Genomic DNA, 26,456 nt, shown 5'->3' with positions numbered 1-26,456 from the left:
ACCCAGTGTGGCCCAGTCGTGGCCCTGGCTCTGCACCAGCCCCTGTCAGCACCTATCTCACCTTTGACTTTGACCCTCAATGACTTTCCTCCAGACCACGCCTCTCCTACCTGGGTAAAAGCTTCAGCAAAGGTCACAAATAGACTCCCTTACCCCGTTCTCCTCTGGCCACCCCGCCTTCCAGGCAATCAGAGAAGAGGGGCATCCTAAATACCAACAACAACAAAGGGTCAGAGACAACCCACAAACCCGAGTTAGATGCATTTGGCTCAACATCTTGGGGAGAAAAATGAGTTCACAGACATAATCAGTATGGAAAACGTGCTAAGCATTACACCCAGCCCGTTGCTTTGGATGCAACCTTCCATGTTAGAGAATCTGCATGTCCCCAAAGACAAAGACTCAGATTCACAACCTGAGGTAGGTGACCTTTAGAAAGAACACCTGCACCTGCCTCTTGTCCTTGTCATGATGGAAACCAAGAAAAACACCAGCTTTCAAATTTCCTCTTACGACATAATTGTGGTATTACTGCTCACCCTTTGTTAAGCACCTTAAATGTTCCAAGAGAGTACCTCATGTGGAACAAGACGCAGGACCGCCCCTGAGGCCATCCACATAGGAATGCCCAAGCACATGACAATGTAAGTGGACAAAATAAGAGTCAGACAGGTGAACAAGCGATGTTGGCCACCAGGAGACACGGTCACACCTTCCTTCCACTGCCAAAGTGCGTACCTTGACCGAAAACTTAGTATAATAAGCCATTTGAAGGATAAAAGTTTTCTAAATTTCTCCTTTTAAAATCTAGTTTAAAATACCCCTCATCTCTTCAAAGAATAGGAGGAGGACAAATTTCTCAATTCCCATACAGAGGAAATTCTAATAATCATGGGTCAAATTGGGAGATATTTTTTTCATAGGTGAAAAGACAAGCAATGCCCACCAGGAAATATTTTTGGGGACCATGGGCCTCAGAGAAGCTGCTCATCAGATCTTTCCAGTATCTTTCACATTTTAAATGCGCACATATGAAATAAGCCAGTCACAAAAGGGCAAAGAGTGAATGACTTCTCTTATACGAGGTTCCTAGAGCAGTCAAACTCATAGAGACAGAAAGTACAATGGTGGGTGTCAGGGGCTAGGGGTGGGGGAAATGGGGAGTAACTGTTGAATGGGTACAGAGTTTCAGTTCTAGAAGATGAAAAAAGTTCTGGTGATGGTTTCACAACAATGTGAATGTACTTAATGCCACTGAAAGATACACTTAAAAATGGCTAAAATGATAAATTTTATGTTATGTATATTTTACCACCATAAAAAAAAAACCCTGTAAACACACACATACACAATACAACTCTACCACGTGCTCTTTCTTCACACGGAACCACGGCCATCAATACCTAAAACATTTCGTAATTTGATTGAATCCTTTCATTAGTTGCAGAGAAGATAGAGGAAAAGGTATTTTGTGGAGCACCCAGGGCACTGGGGACAGCCCGCCCTTGGGAGACAGGTGAGTTCCAGCTGCCCCTGTGAGGGCAGGGCTCCTCAGGGTTGGCCAAGGAGGAGGCCCTACCTGGTCTGAAAGTGATGTTCAAGGTCACAGCGCTGCACCACCTCAGTGCAGTGCTCCACGAACGGGCAGGTCACCAGCAGCTTGTTGAGAAGCTTGTGGACCAGGATGTTGGACCTCCTGCAGTGCTGCAGAACTAGAGGCTTTCGATCCACGGGGCAGAAGTCCTTTTCCACCAGGAAGTTGGTGAGGCAGAGTGTGCAGTAGGTATGTCCACAGGGAGTGTCCAGAGGGTCGAGCAAAGCTTGCAGGCAGATGTGGCATATGAGGTCATCATCCACATCTTTCGTGTAGGTGTAGAAGTGGTTTTCCTCAGGGGAGTGGGCTTGGCCACACACCACACACAGGGCTGCAGGGCTGGGATCCGCGTCATCGGCAGGGTCTGGCTGGTTCATGGTTGACCAGAGGGCACAGTTTGACAGGAAACAAACCCAGTAAAATAATATTCCTTTGGGAGCAAATCAAGATCTTCTAGGAGCCACCCACAAACCTAAAAGAGAACAAGACGGTTCATCTTTGTTTTCACAGGAAGCTAAGACTCCACTTGTTAGGGCCGTGAGGCAGTGCTGCCAGTGGACATGAACCGAGCTGTGATTCAGAAGGCCAGGGGTGAATGCCCTCTGGTGACTAACACAACCTTGGCCAAGCAACTTCGCCTCATCATTCCTCAGTTTAACCATCTATGCCAGGGGCAATAATGTTTCCCTTTAACCTCCTCATGTAGGTGTGGTAAAAATCCCCTGGGGAAACTCTGGGACATGCCCAGAGTAACTTAAGAGAAATATGCCCTAGGAACTGTAACTTGTTAATAAAATAAATGTGATTTATAAAATTCTCTGTCAGATCAGGACAAAAAGAAAAACAGTTAGTGCTCTGATGGCTGTCTCTTATCTACCTTCCCCACTTTTTCCAAAATTCAGAAAACGTAGGACCATCAGTCTTCACCTAAGTCACCTGAGAAGAAATAAGAGCTGTTGAGGAAACAATGGTGAAAGCATTGTTTCCTTCTGCATGCATTTCATCCACTCAGCCAGTCATTTAGTGGTTAAGCGGGCTCTGGAGCCACACTGCCTGCGTTCAAATCCTACCACCACTGTGGACCAATGATTTGAGCCTCTGTTTCTATATCTGTAAAATGGGGGTAATGGTAAGTCTACTAATTAGGACTGTGGTGAGGACTAAATGAGATATGAGACAGGAAGCTCTTAGATTTGCACCTGGCATATAGTAAGAGCTCAATAAATATTACCTACTATTTTTACAAGTATGTGTGACTGAATTCATTTTGTCTCCAGTCTGACCTGGAAACTGAAAGCTATAGTCCATATAAGGAATCTTTCAGCTTTGTTCTCATCGCCCTTTTTTATTCAACTATATATCTATATATTTTAAGCCAGTAGAATACTATCACACTGTGTATTTTCCTTTGGTATAGGAGTCCAAAATAAGGTCATTTTCAACAGGCCTGACTAACATCTCAGAAGTCTCTTGGATAATGAGTCAATAAATATTTTTCGAGCACCCACTCTGAGTTGGATAGTGAGTTGGGTGTGGAGACCTTTGAGAGAACATTGAAGGACACACACCTGCTCCCACAGAGTGTCCAGTCCAAGGAAGGTGGACATGAACACAAGCATTAGGAGCCCAGGAGAGCACTGCAGGCAGAGGAATGTGCCAGGAGACTGAGTCAACTCTCGTGATGATTAAGAATCCCGCATCCCCCAACCCCCAACTCAACTTTCTTCTTTTCTGAAAGTAAACAGAAAGACTTAAGCTTTCCACAAGAACATAAGGACGTGTGAATAGCCCAACAGGAAACTAGCCACATTTGGAAATAGCACAGCCGTCAAAACCATGTTACATCTTTTTTCTATTCCAAATAAAGTCTGAGGTTGTTTGGACAAACATAGTCTTATCTCAAAAAGAAAATATATTGACTTCAAACTTTCATTGGATCAGCTTCATGTTTACATTTCTATACTGAGCTAATATGCCTAAAAGAACACTCTGGTCAAGAGGTTGAAGTAAAATGCCCCAAATGTGAAAACATTTAGAAATCATAGCATTTTATTTGGCATCAGAAGAGACTACAGAAGGCTAAGGTGGAGGGTAGAGAGGGGGTGAAGTTGTTTCTAGTCCAACTTCATGGAAACCTACACAGCTGCTATTTGTCCTCAAGGCTGATAGAAGGTAGTGAAACAGGAAATGCTTTCAGTGGCATGAAAAACAGTTCAAAAATAGACATGAAAATGGAAAGGGGCCACTCAAAAGATTACCATCTGCCATAGGAAAAAGAAAGTTCACATATTTTGAACTAAAGCTCTAGATCTTTTAAAGTTTCTCTGTAAGAGTTTTCTCAAATATTCCCACGTGTTTTGGTCCTGTCAATTCTTTCTCATGTGCTGTGCTGGAAACTGGTAGGAAGGCAGGTTGTAGGTCTGGTCTTAACCACTAAAACACAACTTCACATTTCTGGGCCATTCCCTTACTGGTAGAATGGTGGAGTTGGACTTGACTTTTGGATTTCAAACTCTGCTCTGGAAGCTGTGGATGCCTCAGGGTCTTCTAGGAAAGGAAGGAGGGACGGGTGGAGATTTGCCTGGCTCTAGTTTTTTTTCTTTGACACATCAGGTTCCTTATAATATTCTGTTCAAAGAACCCTGGCTTAAGGTAAAAAAAAAAAAAAAAAGCAAACCACTAGACTAGATACCATAAAGCCCCTTTCAGAAACAGAATTCTAGGATTCTGTGCTAATAAAGTGGAGGTATTTTATTCTGGGTGACTGGCTGTTTGGAAAAATCCTTTTTTTCTTTGCTAACAGCTTTTTTTTAAGATTTTATTTTTTTCCTTTTTCTCCCCAAAGTCCCCCAGTACATAGTTGTGTATTCTTCATTGTGGGTCCTTCTAGTTGTGGCATGGCTTGATGAGCAGTGCCATGTCCGCACCCAGGATTCGAACCAACGAAACACTGGGCTGCCTGCAGTGAAGCGCATGAACTTAACCACTCGGCCACAGAGCCAGCACCCCTGCTAACAGCTTTTGAGCATTTACCATGTGCCAGGCACAGCGCTAGGGCCTTGTACATATTATGCTATTTAATTCTCACAAATCCTCAGGTTTTTTTGTTTTGTTCGCTTAAGAAGAGGAAATTGAAGTGTGGCACGCCAGTCACATCAAAAAAGAAACAAACCTGCAAGGCGCTGCCACTCCAGTTTCTGCTCCTATGTTGCTCCTTTGTCTCCAGCATCTCTCTTGATTATGAGTAGTCAGAATCCCAATAATGTAACTAACCGAATACAAAAGTCCTAGGAAATTAGAAGGTTTAAAATCTCCTTAGGCCCCATTGCAAGGAGGTTTTTCCAAGATCTCTCAGTAAAAAGATTCTTTGACTTTCCTGACTGCTGAAATGGCTGGGACAGGATGGATGAATGGGCAAGCAAAAACGGCAGCTTTTAGATCCAGCTCCAATTCTTTTTTCTTTTCTCTCTCTTTTTTTTTTTTTTTTTTCCTGAGAGCGATTTGAATTCCCTGGCACTTCCCTATGTGAGTAAACCAGACTCTTAAGACATATTAATATAAACACTGCTGTATATATTTTCTCACATTGCTTTAGACTAAATAAAGCCTACATGAATAGACACAGATTAGGAGAGAGTTGACTGAGCAAGCAGTCTGGGTTCTGAAGAAAGAACTAGGTAGACTTCAAAAAATATGATAAATATAATTTACCTGACATTTCTTATTTCCAGTTTGCATCTAATAAACATGTCTGATGTATCCTGACTTTGCACATATAAGTGCCTTGCTGTGAACTGAGAAGAAATTACCAAAAATCATTGTCTTAGAAGGTCAACTATTTTCTCCCGCAAAAGTGAGCGAGAGGGCCTGTCAGCTTTGAGTCCCTTTAGGTTTACTCAAAGTGTCAGCTGTCAGCACTTCCAACCGTGGCTGAGCTAAGGAAAGAGAGCTGCTTTGTGGCTTTTTTGCAGTTTGGAGAGAAAAAGAGCAGGGAAGTGATTTCCTCCTTGGGTGTGTGTATCAGGACAGGGATGGAAATCTTACCCTTCCTTGATACAACTGACCCTATTGTGGCTTAGGAACCCTCCTTTCTCCCTCTGCTCTGATTGAGGGTAGAATAGAAGCCTGAGGTGACTTTTAGAGATATGTGTAGTCCACACAATGTAGTGCTGAGAAGTGTCAGGAAGAATAAAAATCGCCATCTCTCTCCTTAATCCCTGCTTCCTTTCCCGCCAGGTTATGGTCTCACCTGAAACCTGACCAGAAGCTCCTCCGTGTAACTTTCAAATTCTGAACTTCCACAGCTGACAACAAAGAGGGTCAGTGGAGGTCATATGGATACCGTCACCTGCGCTGAACAATCCAAGAGCTTTTTTTCAGGGGGGTGGGTGGGATGCAGCCTGCTTGGAAGTAGAAAAATTTCTGCGTGAAATAACCCACCAGAACAATGGGGTCCCTGGTGGGCTATTGTCCCACTAATTCTCCTTTAAATGCACACTGGCTTTAGAGAAAATGGCTATCTGATGAAGTCACTAGAATAAACCATATACTACACTGGAAAGGTGATGGATAAACATATCATTTGGCTGCTGCACCAACAATTTCACATCTTCCTTCTACTGAAAGGACAAGACTTGACTCTAAAGCGTCTCTTGAATAGTTGTGTGAGTCACGGTTTTGCAACAATAGTAATGGGACTTCATATCATCAACAAGAGTCCACCCTTGGAGTCAAATGGCAGCGTGTCCTGTGTTGGTACTCTAACCTAGACAAAGATGAAACTTTGTTGCCATAGACTGTTTGGGTTGCAAGGGAGCCTTAAGTGAAACAGGCCTTTATTTCTTTATAAAATAGATCATTCTGCCTTTGGATAGCTGTAACTATTAGGGAGGAAACGTCCATATATTGAGCAAAAATTTGGCTCTCTACAACTCACTCATCCCCTCCATAGGTGCCAGTATTATCCTAGGAACTATTTAGAGCATGTCTAATTTATGTTCTTTAATTATTTGAAGACAGACCCCACGTCCTCCCCCAGGTTCAGCTGCCTCAGGTTCACCGGGCCTTCCTTCAGGTTTCCAGACTCTATGAGCCTGACTACTGTCCTCCGCCAGCTCCCCAGTTTATCAGTGTCCCTCCTACAACGTATGGGTAGAAGGAACCCCTAAACTCCAGAATAGAGTGAAGTGGGAGTAACTGCTCCCAGAGCCAGAGGCTGCATCAGCTTTCTTGGTAGCAATAGCTGCCACTGCTGTTATGGCAGTCCTGCTGGGGGGGCACGGCAGGGCGGGAGTGGGGGTGGGCTGGGGAGTGGGGTGGGAGGGGAGGGGGGTTGCCAGGAGACACTGCCCTGAGGCCTGGAGGAAGCTATAAGCAATTCTTGGCCAAAGAGGAAGAAAAAAATCAAGGGTGATAAAGTAGAAAAGTAGGGGCTTTTAAAAACAAAAACAAGGGCTATGAACACGGTTTAGGAAATGCTAAGATATTTAGTGGCATTAGGTGGATTTCTATAAACAGAAGGAAGTCCTCAATGACTAAACAGCTCTGTGTTAGAATCCGCAGTGTATAATCCAACCCCGAGAATGAATGGTATTTGGGGAATTTTGGGCTCTCCCATTTGTTGGTAAGCATTCCTATATTGTGATAAATCTTGCTGTCCTAAAACGTACTAACGAAATAAATAGCACAAGAAAAGAGCAACGGAAACCATTTAGACAAATGGCAAGTCAGAGATAATTTTTCCCACCTGGAGCACAAACACTGATTAACTTCCACTGAAACTCACTAATAAGTGAAAAAGTTAAAACAGTGACAGACCAAGGGCGGCTGATGAGGGGGCAGTGGGATGAATTGGAAGTCCCGCAGTTCCAGATGCTCCTTACCCCTTCCTGCCCACCCACTCAAAAAAAAGATGAACAGTGTCCAAGAAGGAAAGTGTCCAAGGAGATGCACTAGTCACCTTGGACCCCTAGGGTTCTCCCCTTATGGGGGTGGGGGGCCTCTGCTCGAAAGCCTTGCTTATGGAAAATTCCTACATAGCCTATGAGAAACATATTCAGAAAAATCCACTGAAAACATTCGTAAATAACAGACATTTATCCCACTAATGCTGTGCCGAGCCGTGTTGCAGCCTTGAGGAGAAAGGAAAATGTGTGTTCCAAAATACATGTTTTTGTGTATTTTATAACGGTTAATTTTTTTGCAGCTCATTAAGGTAGTTGAAAAAATGTGGGAAACATGAAAGTAGGTATATTAAAACCTACAATATCATTTTAAGTTTAAATATTTTATTTATACTAAAAACAATTTTCTAGTTTTACTTTCCCAGCTGTAAAGGAAGCAAGTTCATTAACACAGTTTTCAAAATTTACCACTTCATTTATCTTGTTTTCAATTGAGAAAATTGCCATGTTTGACAATTTCTTTTGACTACATGATAATCTTAAATAATTTTGACATAACTTTAGCTACTGATCCTCTCTTTATTTAAATACATTTCAACCTTTTGTTCATCATGGATTTTTTTTGCATTAATTTTGATTTTTTAAAATAATGCATTAAAATATTACTCACCATGATTACTGAGTTTTTTGGCGCCCTCTTAAATTTTGCACCCAAAGGTGAGTGCCTCCTTTGCCACACCTTAATCATGGCCGTGTCACTGTTATTTTCAGAAACCCAAGAAGAGAGAGTAAGGTGTCAGGACTGCGGTTTGGACCCAGCTCTGCTACCAACCACCTCTGAGGGTCTTGATCTTTTCCTTGCACCTGACCTGGTTCCCTGCCAGGTGAAATGGCGAAACCAGGGAATTACAAACTCTTCACAGGTGTGCCACTAAATTTTAACCAAGGTCTAAATTCATTGTTGCTCCAGCTGGTTATTATACTTGATGGAGATGCCAGGTGAGCAGTTTGCTGAAGGGGTTATGAGGCAAGAGGAAGAATTTGCTTCAAATGAGAGGAAAGAATCTAAATCTAATCTAATCTAAAGCGAGGTCCCCAAGAATGATCACCAAATGACTGGCTCCTGAAAGAGCTTTGTTTTGTGAGTATGTCAGAGCCCAGCCAAGTGATAGAAACAGTTCTCTCCAGCAAGGACGCTGTGTGGACTGCGCCTACATAAACAGCGGGAGGCTCTGCCCTACTGTGGCTGTGTTTGCATCATAATTTTTGCTGACTTATTTAATGTTGTTCAAAATCTTTTAATCCCTTCAACCAACCCTAATGTTTTACAGTGTGTCTCAAATATATAAAGACTAACAGCCCCTATACCAGATGATTTCTGAGGTAACTTTTAGCTTCAAGAAACTGAGCTTGAGGGTTCTTGTTGTTGATGACGCTTGAAAACTTGGATGAAGCTACGCAGGGCAGAATGGTTGCAGAGCTCGTTTCAAACTAGTCATTGAGATAAATGATGTGAGACTTGGAGGTATTAATAAAGTGTCATCAGTTCTTTAATATATAAGAGGATGAACACATGCTCCGTGGACTAATCCTCAGTGTACGGATACATAGGTAATAGGAAGGAATTAGGTGACTTAGTGACCTGAATAAAAATAGTCACACATGGGATAAAAACTGTCTTTGAACAAAGAGCCTGGGTTGGAAGTGGGGGCTGGGGGGGTAGGGGCGCCATGTACATTGCAGAGGAGGAGCAGAGGGAGCAGAAGAGGACAGGACTTACAGGCTGCTGCAATGGTCGGGGTGAGCTCTACTGCTGCTTAATATCTACATCAATGATCTCCAGAGGGAGGAGGCAATTCCTTAACAAAACCTGTGAACGACACTAGCCTGCAGAGTGTTGCCAACGCCAGAAATGACAGAAAAAAAAAATATAAATGGTCTTTAAAGAGGTTGAAATTTCGTCAGGAAATTAAAGGAGAATTGAACTAAGAGGAGACAATGTAATACATCTGGAGTCAACAACTGAGAACATAGATATTCAGAAAGTGGGAAAAACAAGGGAAGCGATTAAGTGAAAAAAGTCCCAAGTGGCTAGCTAATTAGATAGACGTTTTAGAAGCCAAGGACAGTCTTTCACAAGCCCATTAGAGAGGAGCTTTGCCTCTCTTGACAGAAGATTTTACTGCCTTTCCCCTGGGGTATCATGGTATTTTTTTCATACCTGGGTTTGTTTGTAAGAACTCTGTCTCAGAAAAGATGTCCTTCCATGTTCTTGATCTATCAACATGCTGAAATGGAGCAGACCCTCTGCCAACAACAAAAATGAAGGCAGAGTATTTTGCATTGACCAAGGGTTCTGTTCATGCAAATAGTTGCCATAGGATCCTGGGAAGGGCTGATGTCAGAGGAGAAGCATGGAAAAGAAGCTGGCACTTTTCCACCCAAGGCTGAAAAACATATTCTGGAAATGCTGATGGTTTTTAAACAGGTAACCAAGTTTTATGGAGGAAAGGACAAGATGAAGGAAGATTTTTGAATTCTCACCATTTTTCTACTGTGTTTCAATTCTACGGGTATTCATTGATCACCTATTACATGCCTGGCATTTGTCTTGAATTCTGTGGGAGTTTCCATAGGGAATTCAATTTCTTCTTCAATGAGTTTAAGTCTAATTAGGCAAATGGAGCTTACACATAGAAAAAAATGTTAAAACACTGCAAGAGAATATACAAGAGTATGACAATGAGTATGGTCCTCCAAAATAGGGGCCAGGAAAAAACGCTGGAGGAAAAGGGACAAGAGAGCAGTTTAGCGTGGCCCAAAACAGTCAAGTAAAGTTCATGGAATAGACGGTCCTCAGGGAGGATCGTGAAAGATAAATGGGATTTGGACAAGTGGGAAGAAATCCAGGTGAGAGGAAGAACCTGAGCAAACTCCTCAGTCAAGGAAGAGGAATACACACACTGGCACTGGGTGTTCCCACATAATGATCTGTATTTGAGATTTTAAAATTACTTATTTAGAAGTTGCAGGATTTTGAGTTGGAAAAGGATCTTAGATTCTCACCAAGTGTGGGAATCCTCTTTATAACATCCCTGAAGGATGACTTACCAGCTTCTGTTTGAAACACCTCCAATGATGTGTTTCTCATCAGTTTTCTAGCAGCTGAATGCTTCCCTCTTGTTATTGTGACCTTCGGCCCTTGTTCTGCCTTTCAGTGTAACATAGATCACATTCACGCCCTCAAAACATGACAGCCCCCAAAATTAAAGACAGTGTTGGTGATTTCTCCCTTGTCTTTTCTTTTTGTTTCTGGTTCTTCCAGTTGTCTTCCTAGGTAGTCCAGGTGGTGGTAAAGAGTCCACCCAGGATGCCCTCTAGTTTGTTAAAGTCACTTTGAAAACATGGCACCTGGAAGTGAATTCTTACCCAGTTGTGATTTGATGGGCTCAGGTTTCAGTGAAGTGATCCCTTCTTTAACCAGGATATTACTTGTCTACTATTGTGACCTAAGATGGCCTTTACTGATATGTTTTGTAAATAATCACACTATGGAGTGAAAGAACATAAAGGGTCTTTAGAACATAAAACACTATTGTGCCTTGAACATAGAAATAAACAATGGTAGTGGTGATAGTTGCCAATTCTAACTCTCCTTGCCTGTATTTTGCCCAATATTTCAGTGTCCAAGTGGACAAGGAATCTCTCCATAAGTAGTGGGAGGGTCCTGTGTGTTTGAATGTCAGTTGGGGGGTTTAGTGGGTAGAATGATGCCCCCCTCCAAAACATATGTCCACATCCTAAACCCCAGGACCTGTGAATGTGATCTTATTTGAAAAATAGTCTTTGAAGATGTAATTAAGTTAAGGATCTTGAGATGAGATCAGCCTGGATTATCTGGGTGGGCCCTAAATCCAATGACATCTTTATAGTATCTTTATAAGATACAGAAGAGGATAAGACACAGCCACAGATGAGAAGGCATACAAGACAGCAGAGATTGGAGCTATGCAGCCACAAGCCAAGGAGTGCCCGGGGGCACCAGAAGCTAGAAGAGGCAAGGGAGGATCCTCTCCTAGAGCCTTCAGAGGAAGTGAGGCCCTGCCAACACCTTGATTTCAAACTTCTGGTCTCCAGAACTGTGAGGGAATAAACTTGTGTTGTTTGAAGACACTAAGTTTATGGTAATTCATTATAGCAGCCCCAGGAAACTAACAGGGGGCTATGTATTTCCAGAAGTATTCCCCTCAGAAATGGGGTGAACATTCCCAATGATCCAACACTTCTCTACATGGCTTAGGGATATGGAAAATACGTTGGGGTGGCAGCCACTTAGACTACTACGTACTTAGGGACAGCAGTTCTGCCCTGGTATAAAAATGTAATAATTTCATTTAATCCATTACTAAGTTAGAATACAGATGCCTCTAGAGATGACTGTTAAACCAAATTTGCAAGGGCCCCAAGGGGAAAAGGGGCACAGACAGAATGGCTGAGGGTGTGTGTGTTGTAGAAGATGTAACACAAGTATAACAATAATACTTAATGAGGAGTTTGAAAACACTAGGTGATTCATGCATTAACGTGAGTACGCGGGAGCCTAAGCATGCAGTGTTCTAGTCAAAAAAGGCCACGTGACTGACAAAAGCAGTCATCAGCAAGTTATGCAAATCATCTCAACAGATAGCAATGACATATTTAGGCCTCACCATCACACGTATGCTGTTGCCACGCACTGTGCCAAGAAGCTATTAAAGAAAATTCTTGGAGAGTTTCCACTCTGCTGTTGGTAAGGTCTTTTGTGTCCCTGTGTGACAAATGCATCAAACACAAAAAGCAAATAAGAGTCACCGGAAAATAATGGTGGAATTTAAGCCCACACATTCCAAGGCACAAATTAATGATGTAAACAAAAATGCCTCTGTTAATTGGGATGGACAGAACCTACTGACACTGTTAGAAGTGTACTCGTTAATTCACCATGTCAAGAAGTGTGGCTCCCTAGAGCAGGGAGGATGAGTTCTTTTAGGAAGGCAGAGGAAGAAGGGCAGGGGTGAAGAGAGTAGGAATTAAGAGTATCATAAAGACCGCAAATCGCAAATCTGGAGGCCATCTTCTCTATCCTCTATGTGAAGGAGGACTCCCTTCTCTCCCTTCCTTTCTAGAACATAATATAAACTAAAACATAGTAATTATTACTACTTAATGAGCAGTTCACTAGGTGCAAGAAACTGTGCTGGGTACTTCACATACATTTTCTCACTTAATCCTTAAAATGATCTCTGAGATCAGTGACATAATCTTCCTTTTACAGAAGAGCGGATGTGCTGCTAAAGAAACAGAAATCCTCTTTGGCATTCATTCATTCATTCAGCAAACACGTACCAGGCACTGAATATACCAAAAACAATCACCTTTAGTGACAGGGAACTCAGTACTCCAAAGGCAACGTACTAGATTTTTCCAGTAGGCTCTAATTCTTAGAAAGTTCCTCCTTATATTGATCTGAATTGTGTCTCTGGTTAACTAAGCAATAGGTCACGGTAGTGTCCTTGTGTCACTTAGAACAAAATGAGACAAGAGGAAATGGTGAATGTAAGATTTACAGGAAACAGCCAACATTTGTTTCTGATTTCAGTTCAGTCCAAGTTTTTGTGCTTAGCAACTTGTATAGTTTTCATGTTAACCCTTATTTTGGGGGGATAGTAGATGGTTAAATTCCATTAGCCCAAGAAGAGTGATATAGTCTTCCTTCCAAATGGTTTTGAAAAGCCCTTGATGCTTTGGAGGCACTGTCAGAGGACAACACATTTGCCACCCACATCAAAGTGAGTCCAAGTAATGCCAGCACAGAAATATCAGGAATAGTTACACTGCCAGGAGGTCCATGAATACCGAGGCAATGAGGAACACACATCTTAGAACTTCCCTCATCTGTCCTGTCTTGGCAGCATCTTAGATAACGGCCTTTGAAGCAGTCAGAACCCTAGCAGACCCTCTGTTCTCCACTTTAAGTGAGGAATTCAAATCTAAAAAGGAGACACTGGAAGCCAGGAAGCCAGGAATCACGACTCCGGGAAAATCCACTGTTTATTTACATCGCAGAACCCTACTGCCCACAGTTCTGCAAAGGACCAGGCATTTCAACTGGCAGCTGCCCTGCCCTGGAACTCCAAGATAAACAAGATAATCTTTGTTAACTGGTTTTCCTTCTAAGCCTTTGCGGGCCTTTCGGGAAATCTGTTTTGCTCAGAGACTTTGGTCCTCAACTTACTACCGTTTCCATCATTATTATATCCAAATTGCAGCCCGACCTAAGATGTCGAACCAGCATAATAATTGTTTTCTATAATCATATAACAAGAGTTAACATTTATCGGGCACTTTCTACAAACTAGGCACTTCACATGAAACCATTTCAATTATTCTTCAAAACAGCACTGAGTTTTCCATTTTCTAGATGATGAAACTGAGACAAGGAGACATGAAGTAACTTATGTAGCCTAGTAATTCATGGCAGAACTGGGTCTCAAACCCAGATCTGTCTGATTCCACCCACTATGCCTTCATTTCAAGAAAATAATATTAGTAATACCAACATTATGCCAGGTACGATTCCCAGCACTTTACACATTTCAACTCACTTCATCTTCACAATAAGCCTACTTTACAGCTGAGGTCAAGTGAGGTTGAATAACCCATCTCAGGTCACATAGTTAGTATAAGGTAGAGCTGGGTTTTGAACCCAGGGAGTCTGACGCCAGAGAGCAGACCACTACTGTAAAGCAGTGGCACTGTTCCACCTAGAACTGAATAAATTGGACTAGTCTTTCCTAGTGAGGCATTGCCCACTCCCCTGCAGTGAGTCTGACCTACTCACTAGGTATGCAGCCCACCTAGCTTCAGTTACGGGACCCGGGGGTGGGTGTGAAATACACTATTGTAGCATCCCATTTTTGGGAAAAGGTAAACAAGGAAACTGACGGACTGGAAGGTTGAGGTTTTTCCCCAGGATCCCCTAAGCAAGCTAGTTGTGGGTTCAAAGTTATGAACCCATCCCCAATCTACTAGGCTGTTACCTTGCTCTTGAACGATGAAAACCTGTCTTATCATTTCAGGACAAGGTGAGACCTGTAGTAGGTCCCAGGGGCCAGAGAACACTCTTGCTCTTATGCAATGACTCAAGGTCATCAAAGGGCACAGGATATTCCAGTACGGGGGCAATCATAGCCAAAGGATCCACAAAGCCCCCTTCCACAGTATACTGCAGGCTCCAAATCAGCTGCCTCCTGCTCCTGGCGACTTGGCACGGCAGCTTGCCAGGCTGTGGCGAAGGCTGTTTATCTGCCAGATTGGAAGCGACCAAGCTCAGTCTGCCCTGGAGATAGCACAGTTGAAAGCAGAAAGGGCTGCCTGCCAAGTCAGATGATAGCAAATGACAACAGGACATTTCCCCTGAAGGCATGTGAAGGACCACATTATGTGGGTCTGTTGTGGGGAAAGGCAGGAGTGACAGAAGTGGCCAGCAGCTCCTAAACACGGCCTGGGAGGCTGGCAGAGACCAATCTGTCCAGCCTGTTTAATGACATAGTTTAAGCATTCTCCTGCCTCCTGCCTGTTTTCTTTCTCTGAACTGTTAACACTGGAGTTAATTACTTACAATTAATAACCATAACAAGAACTATGAGGGTTCCTAACAATTGCAACCACATAAGATGGTTTATCTCAGTAGGGTCAGATTACCTCCTCTAAGCAACCCAGGAAAATGCTTTCAAGAAGCACGGACCTGGCCTTTTCTAGGCACCCACCTAGCACCAAACATTGGTGGCTTGATGCTCCATATATGTTACTTCATTTACTTCTCATGACCACTTTGTACGGTAAGGGATTATTACCTCCCGTTTCACTGATGAAGAAACCGAAGGTCAGAGAAATTAAGTAACTTGCTCAAGGATGTAAATGGAAGAGACTGTACATTTTCAATCAGGCCTCATTGCCACTTGAACCAAGGGATGGAGTTACTATAGGAAGAGAACCACTGTGGGTCTTTTAACTCGTTTGGACAATACTCACGTGCAACTTATCCAACAGACCAACTGCATTCTAGATAATCTGACTCTGAATTCCGGGATCTGTAATTATTTTCTTTTCTTATACCTGGGGGTATGGTATCCACAGCTTTGTTCCTTTAATAGCCAGGGATGCTGGCATATAGTGACCAAGTGATTTGTTTAATCATAAATTAACTGTACAAAGAACGAGGGAACCACGGTAAACCAGAAAGAAGGCAATCATGTGGAGAGATTTGTGACTTTGAAGACACATTTTTATCTGAAAGATTCAGGATCTGAGAGATCTTTTCGTCTCCTCTGCTGACAAAACTCTGAACCGAGTGAGAACACTAGCATGGGACATGAAGTAGCCGCCACCCCAACACATGCTCAGGAGAAAAGAAGAGACATAAAGGTCCGTTAAAGAACAATGCAGGGTTGGCCCCATGGCTGAGCTGTTGAGTTCACGTGCTCAACTTCGGCGGCCCAGGGTTTTGCTGGTTCAGATCCTGGGTGCGCACATGGCACCACTCATCAGGCCACTCTGAGGCGGCATCCCACATGCCACAACTAGAAGGACCCACAACTAGAGTATACAACTATGTACTGGGGGGCTTTGGGGAGAAAAAGAAAAAGAAGAAAAAAAGAAGACTGGCAATAGCTGTTAGCTCAGGTGCCAATCTTAAGAACAATACAATTCTCCAAGGAGTAAGAAGAAATTGGCAGCCGGTCCGGGGCAGATTCTCAGTGGCGAGAAACAACTGAGACAAAAAACTTCTCAGCTTGTTTCAATTTACGCTTTTGGAGAATTGACATGCACTTTGAATTTCTGGAAGGATGAATAGGAGCATAATTCCTAACAGGTTATTCCCTTGCAAATAGAATTTACTAACTGAAATCTCAGAAAAATCGCCGAGGAAGGAATCTAGAATGAAATGCCTCCTGCGCAGGTCGATTTCTTTCCCCAAGTTTTCCAGCTCATCCCAGCCGAGACCTAGATTCGGATATAGTTTCTTTCCTTTTCACCAACAACAGCACTGAGTATAGAGGGTGGCTACTGGGCTGATGAGAACAGAAGTACAGGCTGTGTGAACAGGATGAGGAAAATAAAAATGGATCCTAGAGGTAAAATTACTTAAAAAAAAAAAAAGTCAGGTCCTGGCAGAACAATCTCCTTGGTATAGCTGCCATCAAAAGAAAAAGAGAGAGAAAAAGTGGAAGAGCTCAAAAAAATTAAAAATCAGATCTGAACCTACATTCTTCTAAGCCCTGAGGAAATAATCTTTAACTGAAGGTCAGCATGCAGCCAGTCCGGGTCTGAATGTCAACAATTCTAGTCCAGGCTGCAAACTGGTTTTAAAAAGAGTGTTCCACCAAGAACAAAGAAAACAGCAGACTTCTTTTTAGAGAAGAAAGAGGAAGGCAAACTGGAGTGGAGGGCTTCTGGGCAGGGCAACAGATGGTACCTGTTCCTCAGACAAGGACGTCCGAGGAAATTTAGGGATATCTCACAGGTTTAGACTAAAATTGCCTCTGGTAAGACGAATGCAGAAAGTAAGGCAAATAAGGCAACTCTGAATTCAGTCGGCGCTGGCCTCCCAACCCGCGTTAAACGGGCTGAACAGGTCTGTACCTTTGAGTCAAGTTTCAAAAAAGTCTCCACTCCAGGGTTTAAAAAAAAAAAAATCAGATCAACTTCCCAGACAAGCAGAGGCCGGATTAATGATTAGGAGAAACAAAAAGGATTAAATATCTGGCCTTGGAGAACTTTCCTGGGCAACCAAAATGTCAAAGGCATCCCTCTCCTCGGTCCTTCCTCAAAAGGGCTTTTCCTTTTGGGACAAACACCCAGAGCTGAGCCCTTCAGTTTGTGTTTTTCATTCAGATTCCTCGTTCAGATCCCTCAGGGGCCGGTGGTCTAAATGCCCGGAGAGGAAAAGAGAGGTTTCAGCTCACCTTGTCAGGCGTCCGTCTGGGGCTCTCAGAGCGGCAGCCCCTCAGCTCTCCTGCCCTGCGGATGAATCCCGCAGCTCCTTGCGCTGCCCGAGCAGTGCCCAGCCTCAACCTCCGCGCACAGGTGCCTAAGGAAGGAGGAGGGCACTGGTCGATCGGGACCAGGAAATGGGTGACATCACGGAAGCCTGGACAGATAAAACATTGCTGGGACCTTAGCTATTGAAACAGTCAGTAGGTCCCGCCCCCCTGTCATTTACCTGAATACCTGCGAGCAAGTAGGTGGCGTCTCTGCGTGGACAAATGAATCAGTTAGAGCAATTTGCCAGATGGAATTTACTTTCTTTTCAGAGCACGTGTCCAGCCCCGTGGACAGAGCTGAATTTATAGGCCTGGTTGCTTCCCCGGGGCCCTGCCTCCCACCAGCTGCTTACAAAAGAGTTAAAAAGGAAGTTTAAACACCGAAACGAGACGGTAATTTAGTGGGCATGAAAAGGAAGTGTGTGAAGATTGAGTGTTTGGAAAATATGAGATTTACCCCCAAACACCTTTTTGAATGGCATCCATTTGAATTCCAAGTGCTTCTCTGTTCCAACACGATCACAAATTGGAGGTGACATTTCAAATTCATTTAAAAAAAAATCTAAATATGGTACTTGTCAGCAGTTTTAAAGTCTGGTTTTCAAACACTTTTTCCCTACGCCCACCCCCTCCCAGCATCCTAATTCCGCGTTCAGGAGTTTGTAAAATTTCTGTCCTTCCCACCTCACTTGCCTGGCACTTCGAGTCACGTGGAGGTTACAGTTCTCGGTTGGCTTGCAATTAGGAGCCATTTAAATGATTCAGATTCGAATGATAGCACAGTAATAAGGTGGCGTTGACTGCCGGTGAGAGCCAGGAAGGAGGAATCAGAATTATTTCTGTCCCAAGCTTGGTGTGTGACCCTGGGCAAGCCACAGCGTTGCTTCAGCTTTCCCAGCAGGCAGAGACCTACAGCTCAGCCAGACCCGCAGCGCAGCTCTGAGCGATGGGCCCGCCTCTTCAACCCTTTGGTATCTTTCGGAGGATCGTAAACAACTCCCATCCTTGTATTAAACGTTGTGTCTATCTGTGGCCCCCTCCCAGCATCTCTGGACAATATATTCACTCTCTGGAATGTGCTACCTGGGGAAATTGCGGGCTCTCCCTCCCAGGAGGATGGCCTGTTTGCCCAGAAAGATAGTTTTTTCTCTTGAAGGAAAAAAAAACTGTTGAAATTCCTATTTTCCTCTTATTCTGTCTCCTTCTTCCCCTCCTTTCCCTCCTCCTGATATTGGAAATACTTTGGTTCTGTACTTTCTAAGGCTCTACTACTTTAGAGGTTTTTTGATCGTCTGGTGGGTTGGTGTTTTGGCTGCGGGGAGGGGGAAGGAAGAAGAATAAATGGGAGGGGCAGGGGCGAGGGGGAGGGAAGGAAGGAAGGTAGGTCTTGATGCAGGTCTCTTGGCCTGGACACTGACTGGATGCGGTCAGTCATTCAATACCTTGTAAAACGACCAGGGAGGGAAGGAGGAGAAATTGTAGTCAAGGACATGGGGTGTGGGGTGAGCTGTCCTCTCCAGTGGTCACAGACTGCTCTAAACTACCTTCCCCACCTGGGAACTTGGGGACTTTGAAGAGAGTTGTACACACACACACACACACACACACACAAATCCCCCATTCACATTTTTATTCAATAGAAACTAAAGTAGGTGTGGCTACCCGTGTCTTATTAACCACAACAGCAAAAAGATAAAGGCTGCCTAGCTCTCACATGCAGGTCTTTCAGGAAGAAGTACCAGTCCACCAGTGTGACACTCGACTGGGAAGCTTCAGCAAAACAAAGGCTTCTCCTTCCCTCTGACAGGGTGTCCCCTGGGAGAGGAGGAGGGGCAGGGTGAGCCTGGCCACCTAATGAATCACCTGGAAGGCCTGCCTCCAGCATTCTTCTTCGAGGCAGCCTGCCTACCCTGTGTGTCAGTCATGCCTCACCTTTTTCCAAGGGCACCAGGTCTGACTTGGGAGGCGGGAATCACTGATAGGTTCCTGGAGTCAGGGGAGGGGGTGCAGGGGAAAAGAATTTGCAGGAAGTAACAGTGCATAAAGCTTTATCCAAAGGCCTCGAGGCTATGGGGCCGCACTTGCTGTATTCATATACACGCAGCTGTCTGCATATATAATCTGATGAATAAAAATTAGAACAAGAGTTGAGCCAGGAGTGGAGTTCACTCCCAGGTATGGTGTATAAAAGAAGAGAAAAAACTAGACGTATTTCACACAATCTGCCATCCCAACTGAGATGCATCTGGATACTCCTGGATTTAGAATAATCTTTAAAGGTTTAAAAATCAATATACGCCTCATTATTCCATTAGAGCTGTTGCACTATTATGGAAATGGTATCTCTAAAGTATTGGTGAAAAGATATAAATAATAATTATAAAAAAACTAGCATCAAATAAGTGCTTAGTAGGTGCTACTTACTGTTCTAAGCACTTTTTAACCCTATAAGTTAGGTACTATTTCTGTTTACAGCTGGAAAAAACCAAGGCATAGAGAGACTGAGAATTTGCTTAAGGATGGTACAGCCAGCAAGTGGAAGGGCCAGAGTAGTTTTAACCACTAGAAAGAAAGTAGGGAAGGCTCTGATTTCTTGCTCACTGGGCAACTCCCTGGACACTAATCAAACTTCTTAACTATCCTCTATTCAGAAGAAAGTGTGTTCTAGAAGTAGCCCTGGGAAGTATAGTTTCTGGGAAGGAATGTCTCCAATTGCAAATGCGTGAGTAATCTGGTTTATACCTTGAGTATATATATCTATAGAACGTATGTACACATGGATACATTTATACATATATTTATGAGAAAACACACTTGGAAATCCATCACCCCCGGGTGCATACTTGAAATCATCTTCTGGGGGCCCATCAAACCAACCTCAAGAAGGGAAGGGCCCCAACTTGAGGACCCCCTCCAGAATGCTCAGTTGTGACTTTCTATGACATCTTCTATGGTCATTTTCTCTCTATAACTTCAACAGTCTATCCATTTAAAATCTGAAAATCTTATCAGAATGACCATAAAAACATAGAACAACATACAGTTGGATAAAATGTGATGATGTAAAATTAAGCCCCAATACAAACCACTGCCAAGTTAGGTCATTAGACCAGGGTTGGCAAATGCTAGACACACACTGTTCCATGCCCTCCTCCCATACCATTCTCACTGTCATTGCTAAAAGGCCATGGCACCCTTGAGCTCAGAGGTAACCTCGGAATCTTTAAGGTGTAAGTCCAAGCACAGTAGCAATTTCTATCCCTGGTTGACAGTAAGTGGGAGGGATACTCAGGAAAGGAAATGGTTGCTGTTGGCTGGTGCCAGTGAGGCAGATTTCATGGAGAATGGAACATGAAGTGGACCTCAAAGGATGTGGAGAGATGGTGAGACGGGCAGCCAGTTACAGGCAGGGCAGCAGCACAGGTGGAGGCAGGGATGGTCCTAGCCTGTGTGTGTTGAGGAGGGAGTTGGGCGGTGGGGGAGGAGGGAAAAAATGATGACATATTCACCCCGCTGGGGTGAAGGGGATCCCTCACGTGCTAAACTTGGATGGGTGAGGTGGGACCCAATTATAAAGCGCCTCAAGGGCCGACTGCATCAGGTCCCCACATTACTCCCAGTTACTTTGCTCATGATGATTAAACAGCTTAAGAAAGAAAAAGAAAAGAAAAGAAAGAAAGAAATTCAGTATCTTGGGCACGGGGTAATTTGTTAAGAGTGACAGTGTTTTCAGTGTTGAACTACACTTCCATGGTATGCCATTTCGGCTACCATATGTCCATCTCTCTCTTTAGAAGCAAGCCTCCTTTGCAGTCAATATGTCCTGTAAACTTTGTTCTTTGGGGAGGCAGGTGGAATGCATTAGAAAGCTCTCTGAACTCAAGGTTGGGCCTGTCCTCGTTAACCAGCCAGCTGACTTGGGCTTTTTGATTAGTTTGAATTCTTTTATGTCTCTTGACAGGGAAATCTAAAGGGGGAAAGGAGGCCTCTGTTCAAAGCTCTTTTCTTCCAGGACACCACAATGAAAGCTGGCATTCTCGAGGATTACTCCTGGCCATGAACCTATTGTTAAGGCCATACCTTGCGATTCGTCTGAATTACTTTGTTCTTGTTTGCTTCCTTTTTTCTTTTTTCATGGTATATTTGTAGAGTTGTCTGAGATGACCGAATGCCACCACCAAAGCGAACAGATTCCATCTGATTTTAATAAAAGGGATCTCTAGAAAAAGCCTCTTTGGATGAAAGTGTTTAGCATGATGAGATGGAATTGCTGTAAACATTCCATCATATTGGCCTCAGTTTTTTTTTTAAAAAAACTAGCTTAGCTCCAAATCTTTCATTGGCTACTTACAAGTACTTAGCATGATGCAAATAAGCAGATCCCAGGAAGGCAATTATGGAAAATAATAGTAATAATCACAAATATCAGCTGATGTGATGGATGCCATCTGGTTCTGTGTATGTGGAAGAGATTGCATCTCTCTCACAAACTCACAGCCCGTGTGTTGCCTGGTTTGCAGGGGAGCCTCAAGAATACTCTGTGGATCTTCAGTTTAGGAGCAGACACTTCTCTGGTTTGGGTGCTTTTTAGGGGAGAGGGAGTGCATCAGTTTCTGAAGATGTCACACGTTCTACGAAGAGATGTCACACATTCTATGAAGGTTTACTCCTCATATTTGTGGCCAGCACATGCTTCTTTAGTAGAAAAAAAAGGACTTCATTGTTGGCCTCTGTAATTGTCACAGGGCCTATATTCCACAGCTGTAAATGTCTTTATGTTTATATGACTCCATCCTTGCATAAACCAGGGAGCTTATTCAATTTTTTGGTGATGGTTGTTGCTGTTTTGAAGGTTGCCATATCTTTGTATCTTTCTTGGTTCCTTTATGGAATAACTTCTATAGTTGACCCATCACCATATATCAAAGATGTAAAATGTCTGTTCTCCTTATTAACTTTGGCCTCATCCTGATAGCTTCTGTGTCCTTGCGGATGACCCTTCCAGCATCCTTGACCTCCTCAACTATAAGGACATTTACCTTTATTCCTCTTAAGCTGTCCATTCTCTGGGCCACCCCTTGGATCTCCTTATCATCCCCAAATCTTCCATTTCAAACAAACCTGAGAATGCTACTCTCTTCTGTAGTCTCTTTTTTTTTGACGAAGATTAGCCCTGAGCTAACATCTGCCACCAATCCTCCTCTTTTTGCTGAGGAAGACTAGCCTGAGCTAACATCCTTGCCCATCTTCCTCTAGTTTATATGTGGGACGCCTACCACAGCATGGCTTGCCAAGCGGTGCCATGTCCACACCTGAGATCTGAACCAGCGAACCCCGGGCTGCCAAAGTGGAACGTGCGAACTTAACTCCTACACCGTCAGGCTGGCCCCTCTTCTGTATTCTCTTAAGTATTCAGATTTTTCACTCCCTTACTCAAACTTTGCTTTCTTCTCTGAATTGATTGTGATCCCTGGTTCCTGGACTCCTGGAGGCTGCCCAAGAATATTCTTTCCCTACTTTTTCCACTTCAAGCCTATCTGGCCCAGATCCTACTTCCCTCCCAGCATCTTCAACTTCCTCATGGCCTGGTGGAACCACGGCACTAGCCTTCTCTCTTCTACAAGCATGAAGATTGGTGCCACTGTATATGTATGCTCTGGAATGCTGGCTGCCCTGCTCTCTCTCCTTGGCACGACTGGTGAGTGCCTCTTCCTTTTCTCTCAGTGGTCATCCCACCTTCAGTTCATTTGCCTTCCCTGGCATGCAGAGTTTTTCATGATCTGGCCCCTGCCTGCCTATCAAGCCTCATCACATCTCCTTGTCCTTTCCATCCACAGAATACCAACCATCCCCAGCCCCCATGCCCTAGTAACACTGTGTTAGAAGGGAGCACTCCCCTTCACCCCCATTTCCACAGGAAAGTGGTTTCCAAAGCAAACTCTGACCGTGCTCCCTCCACGTTTTACTCACTCTGCCCCTGAGAGTCTCTGACCTGAAACATGGAAAGGAACAACTGGGCAAGCTCCGTTTTGTGCCCCCCACCCCCATCTTGAGAGTACGCCGATTTTCCTCTGCTGCTCCATGCTGAGTCTTTCCTGGACAGGCTTCTGTTTGAGAAGCTGTCATACCCAGATCTGCCCAATCTGGGTGACTTCAAGCTCTGTTTTCCCTTGTTCCAGGCCTTGTTCTCCAAATTAGCAATTGCCATTTAAAAGGTGATATTTTGGCCTCCATAATTACTCTTTTGAATTTTCTCAAATTATGCCAGACCCAGGTGGGAAAGAGAGGCACTGTTTATTGGGATCCCCCTTGAGTCCCCTCCAAAAAACTGATGGGTTCCCATAACAACCAGAGTCTCTCACTTCTAGGCTCTTACCCACACAGCACCATCCTAACATTTGTCCTTCATCTACCGTTGCCTGGATTGATGTTATACGCTTTTACGTGTTCTCTTATGGAATCCTGGCAGAAATCCCATGAGCCAATGCTGGTAAACAGATGAAGAAACCAAGTCTCTGAGACGTAAACTTGTCCAACATGCCCAGCTGGTTACAGGCAGACCTGAGACTCAGGCATTACTCCTCCCTTGGCTTGGGAAGCTCCTACGCCACCTTCAGGGCTCAGCTCAAATGCCTCCTCCTTTACAGACCCTTCCCTCACTTCCCCAAGCAGATAGCCCTGCCTGCTCTGGACTCTCAACATGCTCTACTTCAGCAGTTATTTTCCTGATCGTAATTTTTTAAAGACTGCCTCCTGTCTAGACTGCCAGGTGGGAAACATGACTTTTCATAGATCCTCAGGACTCAGCCCAGTGCCCAGAAGGAACACAGCCCATTGCCTTTGATAAATATCAGTTAAAAGAACTGAAGATGACTGTAAGACCAGGGGAGGAGTGAGGGAAGGGAGGGGATTATTGTTAGGTTAGATCTTGAGGTATCCCTTCTTTTTCCCAGGAGTCTAGGCCTGTAATCTTTGGGAAGGAAAGTAACTTCATTACATTTTTTTTTTTTTTTTTTGGTAAGGAAGATTGGCTCTGAGCTAACATCTGTGCCAATCTTCCTCTATTTTGTATGTGGGACACCGCCACAGCACGTCATGCAAACCCTAGGCCGCCAAAGTGGAGCATGCCCACTTAACCACTACACCACCGGGCTGGCCCCTTATGTTTAATGTTCATAATTATGCTACAATCTAGACATTCATTATTCTTTCATTCATTCATTTATTTACCTATTCAACAAATTTATTAAACACTGTTAATATGCCAATCAGTGTCAAGGATGAGATGAATCTCTGTTTTCAGGAACTTACAGTCAATGGAGAAGCAGAGTTATAGCCCAATGATTAAAGCCCAAGGTGGAAGTGGAGGAGTGGTACAGCTGCAGTTGTGTGAAAGAGGAAGATCAGCTTGGTTCTTCTCATTTAAAGAATCCAAGTTGTTAAAAAGTACTTGCCCAAGTTCACCCAGAAAGTAAGTGATGGGGCCAACACTGGAGTGCGGGTCCTCTTGACTTTATAGCCTGTAAACTGCCCAGGCCCCACACAGCCTCACCTTGGCCCTTAGCTTTGTAGGGCTGGGCAGAGAGGGAGGCCAATGGGAACAGGGACCTAATGTGTTTCTGGATTCTGTGCGTGTCGCCGCAGAGAACCAGAGACCTCTTACACCTTTACAATTTTCACAAATGTGGAGGCGGGTTCTCTGAGTGGATTGAGAGACTAACTACTTCTCAAATGTGGTCTTAGAGTTATGTGTCCACAGTCAGGATTGGCTGGCACTGTGGGAAGAACTTGAAAAGATCTGTGCTCTGTAGGTAACAGTAACATCTGTAGATATTTAGATGAATTGAAATTCCTTTAAGGTGGAGTTGGCAACTTCAGTAAACATTTTTTTTCCTGAGGAAGATTTGCCCTGAACTAACATTGGTTGTCAACCTTCCTCTTTTTTTGGCTTGAGGAAGGTTATCCCTGAGCTAACATCTGTGCCAATTTTCCTCTATTGTATATGTGGGATGCCCCCACAGCATAGCTGATGAGTAGTATAGATCTGCCCCTGGGATCTGAACCTGTGAACTCCGGGCCACCAAGTGGAGCCTGCCCAACTCAACCACTATGCCACAGGGCTGGCACCCAGTAAACCTTTTTTAAAGATCCCCACCTCAAAGCTCATAAGCTTTTTAAGTGTTGTGTAATTTAAATCCCATTTAATTTTATTTTTAGTATCTTCAGTCCTCAGAGAAGAAGAACAAATTACCGTCTTCCTCACAGCAACTCTCCAAACACTTGCTGTCTCTTACGTTGTCTAATAGAGTGCTCTGTCCAGGCCTCAGAGCCCAACTTCTTCAAACTTTTTCCTGAGGGAGTTGAAAATTCATAAGAACTAGTAATGTAAAGTGACTCCCAAAAAAATGTCCCCATAACGGATGGAGTGGAAAAAGCAAAAGCAAGAGAGGAATCATGTTGCTGGCCTCCCCGGGTGTCATAAGCACAAAAGAAGCCAACTTTCTAGGTGGGGAAGTGTATTCCTTCCCAGTGAACTTTCGCTTCCATCCAAGAAAGGGCAGGTCCTCAGAACGTGGATCACTGCCAAGAAGCCTGTCCTTTAGTTCTCCTAAGTCAAAGAATACAAGAAAGAGAATATGATGAAAACCACTCACCATTGATGGCAAGATGGCTCTTGGTCAGATTTTGACTAACAGAGTCTCAGCAGAGGAAAGTTCCTTTGGCTTTTCTCATATCATGAGCAGGTGAAGATGCCCCTTTTCAACTTGATGTTGAACCTGGATGAGTGCCTTCTCTTTTCAGCTCTTCTTAGATCTGAATTCCCATGGGTAGCTGTCATTAATCCATGGTGAGGTGCCTGGAGTAAACAAGGAT

The 26,456-nt window shown here is 43.8% G+C and overlaps 1 protein-coding gene across 10 annotated transcripts in view; it reads right to left on the bottom strand.

Moving 5' to 3' along the window:
• LNX1 (ligand of numb-protein X 1) overlaps positions 1 to 26,456 on the bottom strand; it is a 178,441-nt gene that overhangs the window by 96,488 nt on the left and 55,497 nt on the right. The window contains exons 3-6 of one of the 10 annotated variants that reach the window (XM_070614917.1): positions 26,237 to 26,439; positions 17,505 to 17,629; positions 5,844 to 5,994; positions 1,580 to 2,066 (exon numbers count right to left, since the gene is read on the bottom strand). In XM_070614917.1, coding sequence (XP_070471018.1) covers positions 1,580 to 1,971 — 392 coding nt within the window. In that variant the 5' untranslated portion in view covers positions 1,972 to 2,066; positions 5,844 to 5,994; positions 17,505 to 17,629; positions 26,237 to 26,439. Of the gene's footprint in view, positions 1 to 1,579; positions 2,067 to 5,843; positions 5,995 to 17,504; positions 17,690 to 17,761; positions 18,136 to 26,236; positions 26,440 to 26,456 lie in introns of those variants that run through there. The other 9 variants (XM_008522204.2, XM_070614914.1, XM_070614915.1 and 6 more) reach the window with 9 other exon arrangements.

The sequence above is a fragment of the Equus przewalskii genome, chromosome 3, assembly GCF_037783145.1.
Source record: "Equus przewalskii isolate Varuska chromosome 3, EquPr2, whole genome shotgun sequence".
Classification (NCBI taxonomy): domain Eukaryota; kingdom Metazoa; phylum Chordata; class Mammalia; order Perissodactyla; family Equidae; genus Equus; species Equus przewalskii.
Note: the sequence above shows the minus strand (reverse complement) of the source record. Positions and strands in the feature narration are given on the sequence as shown.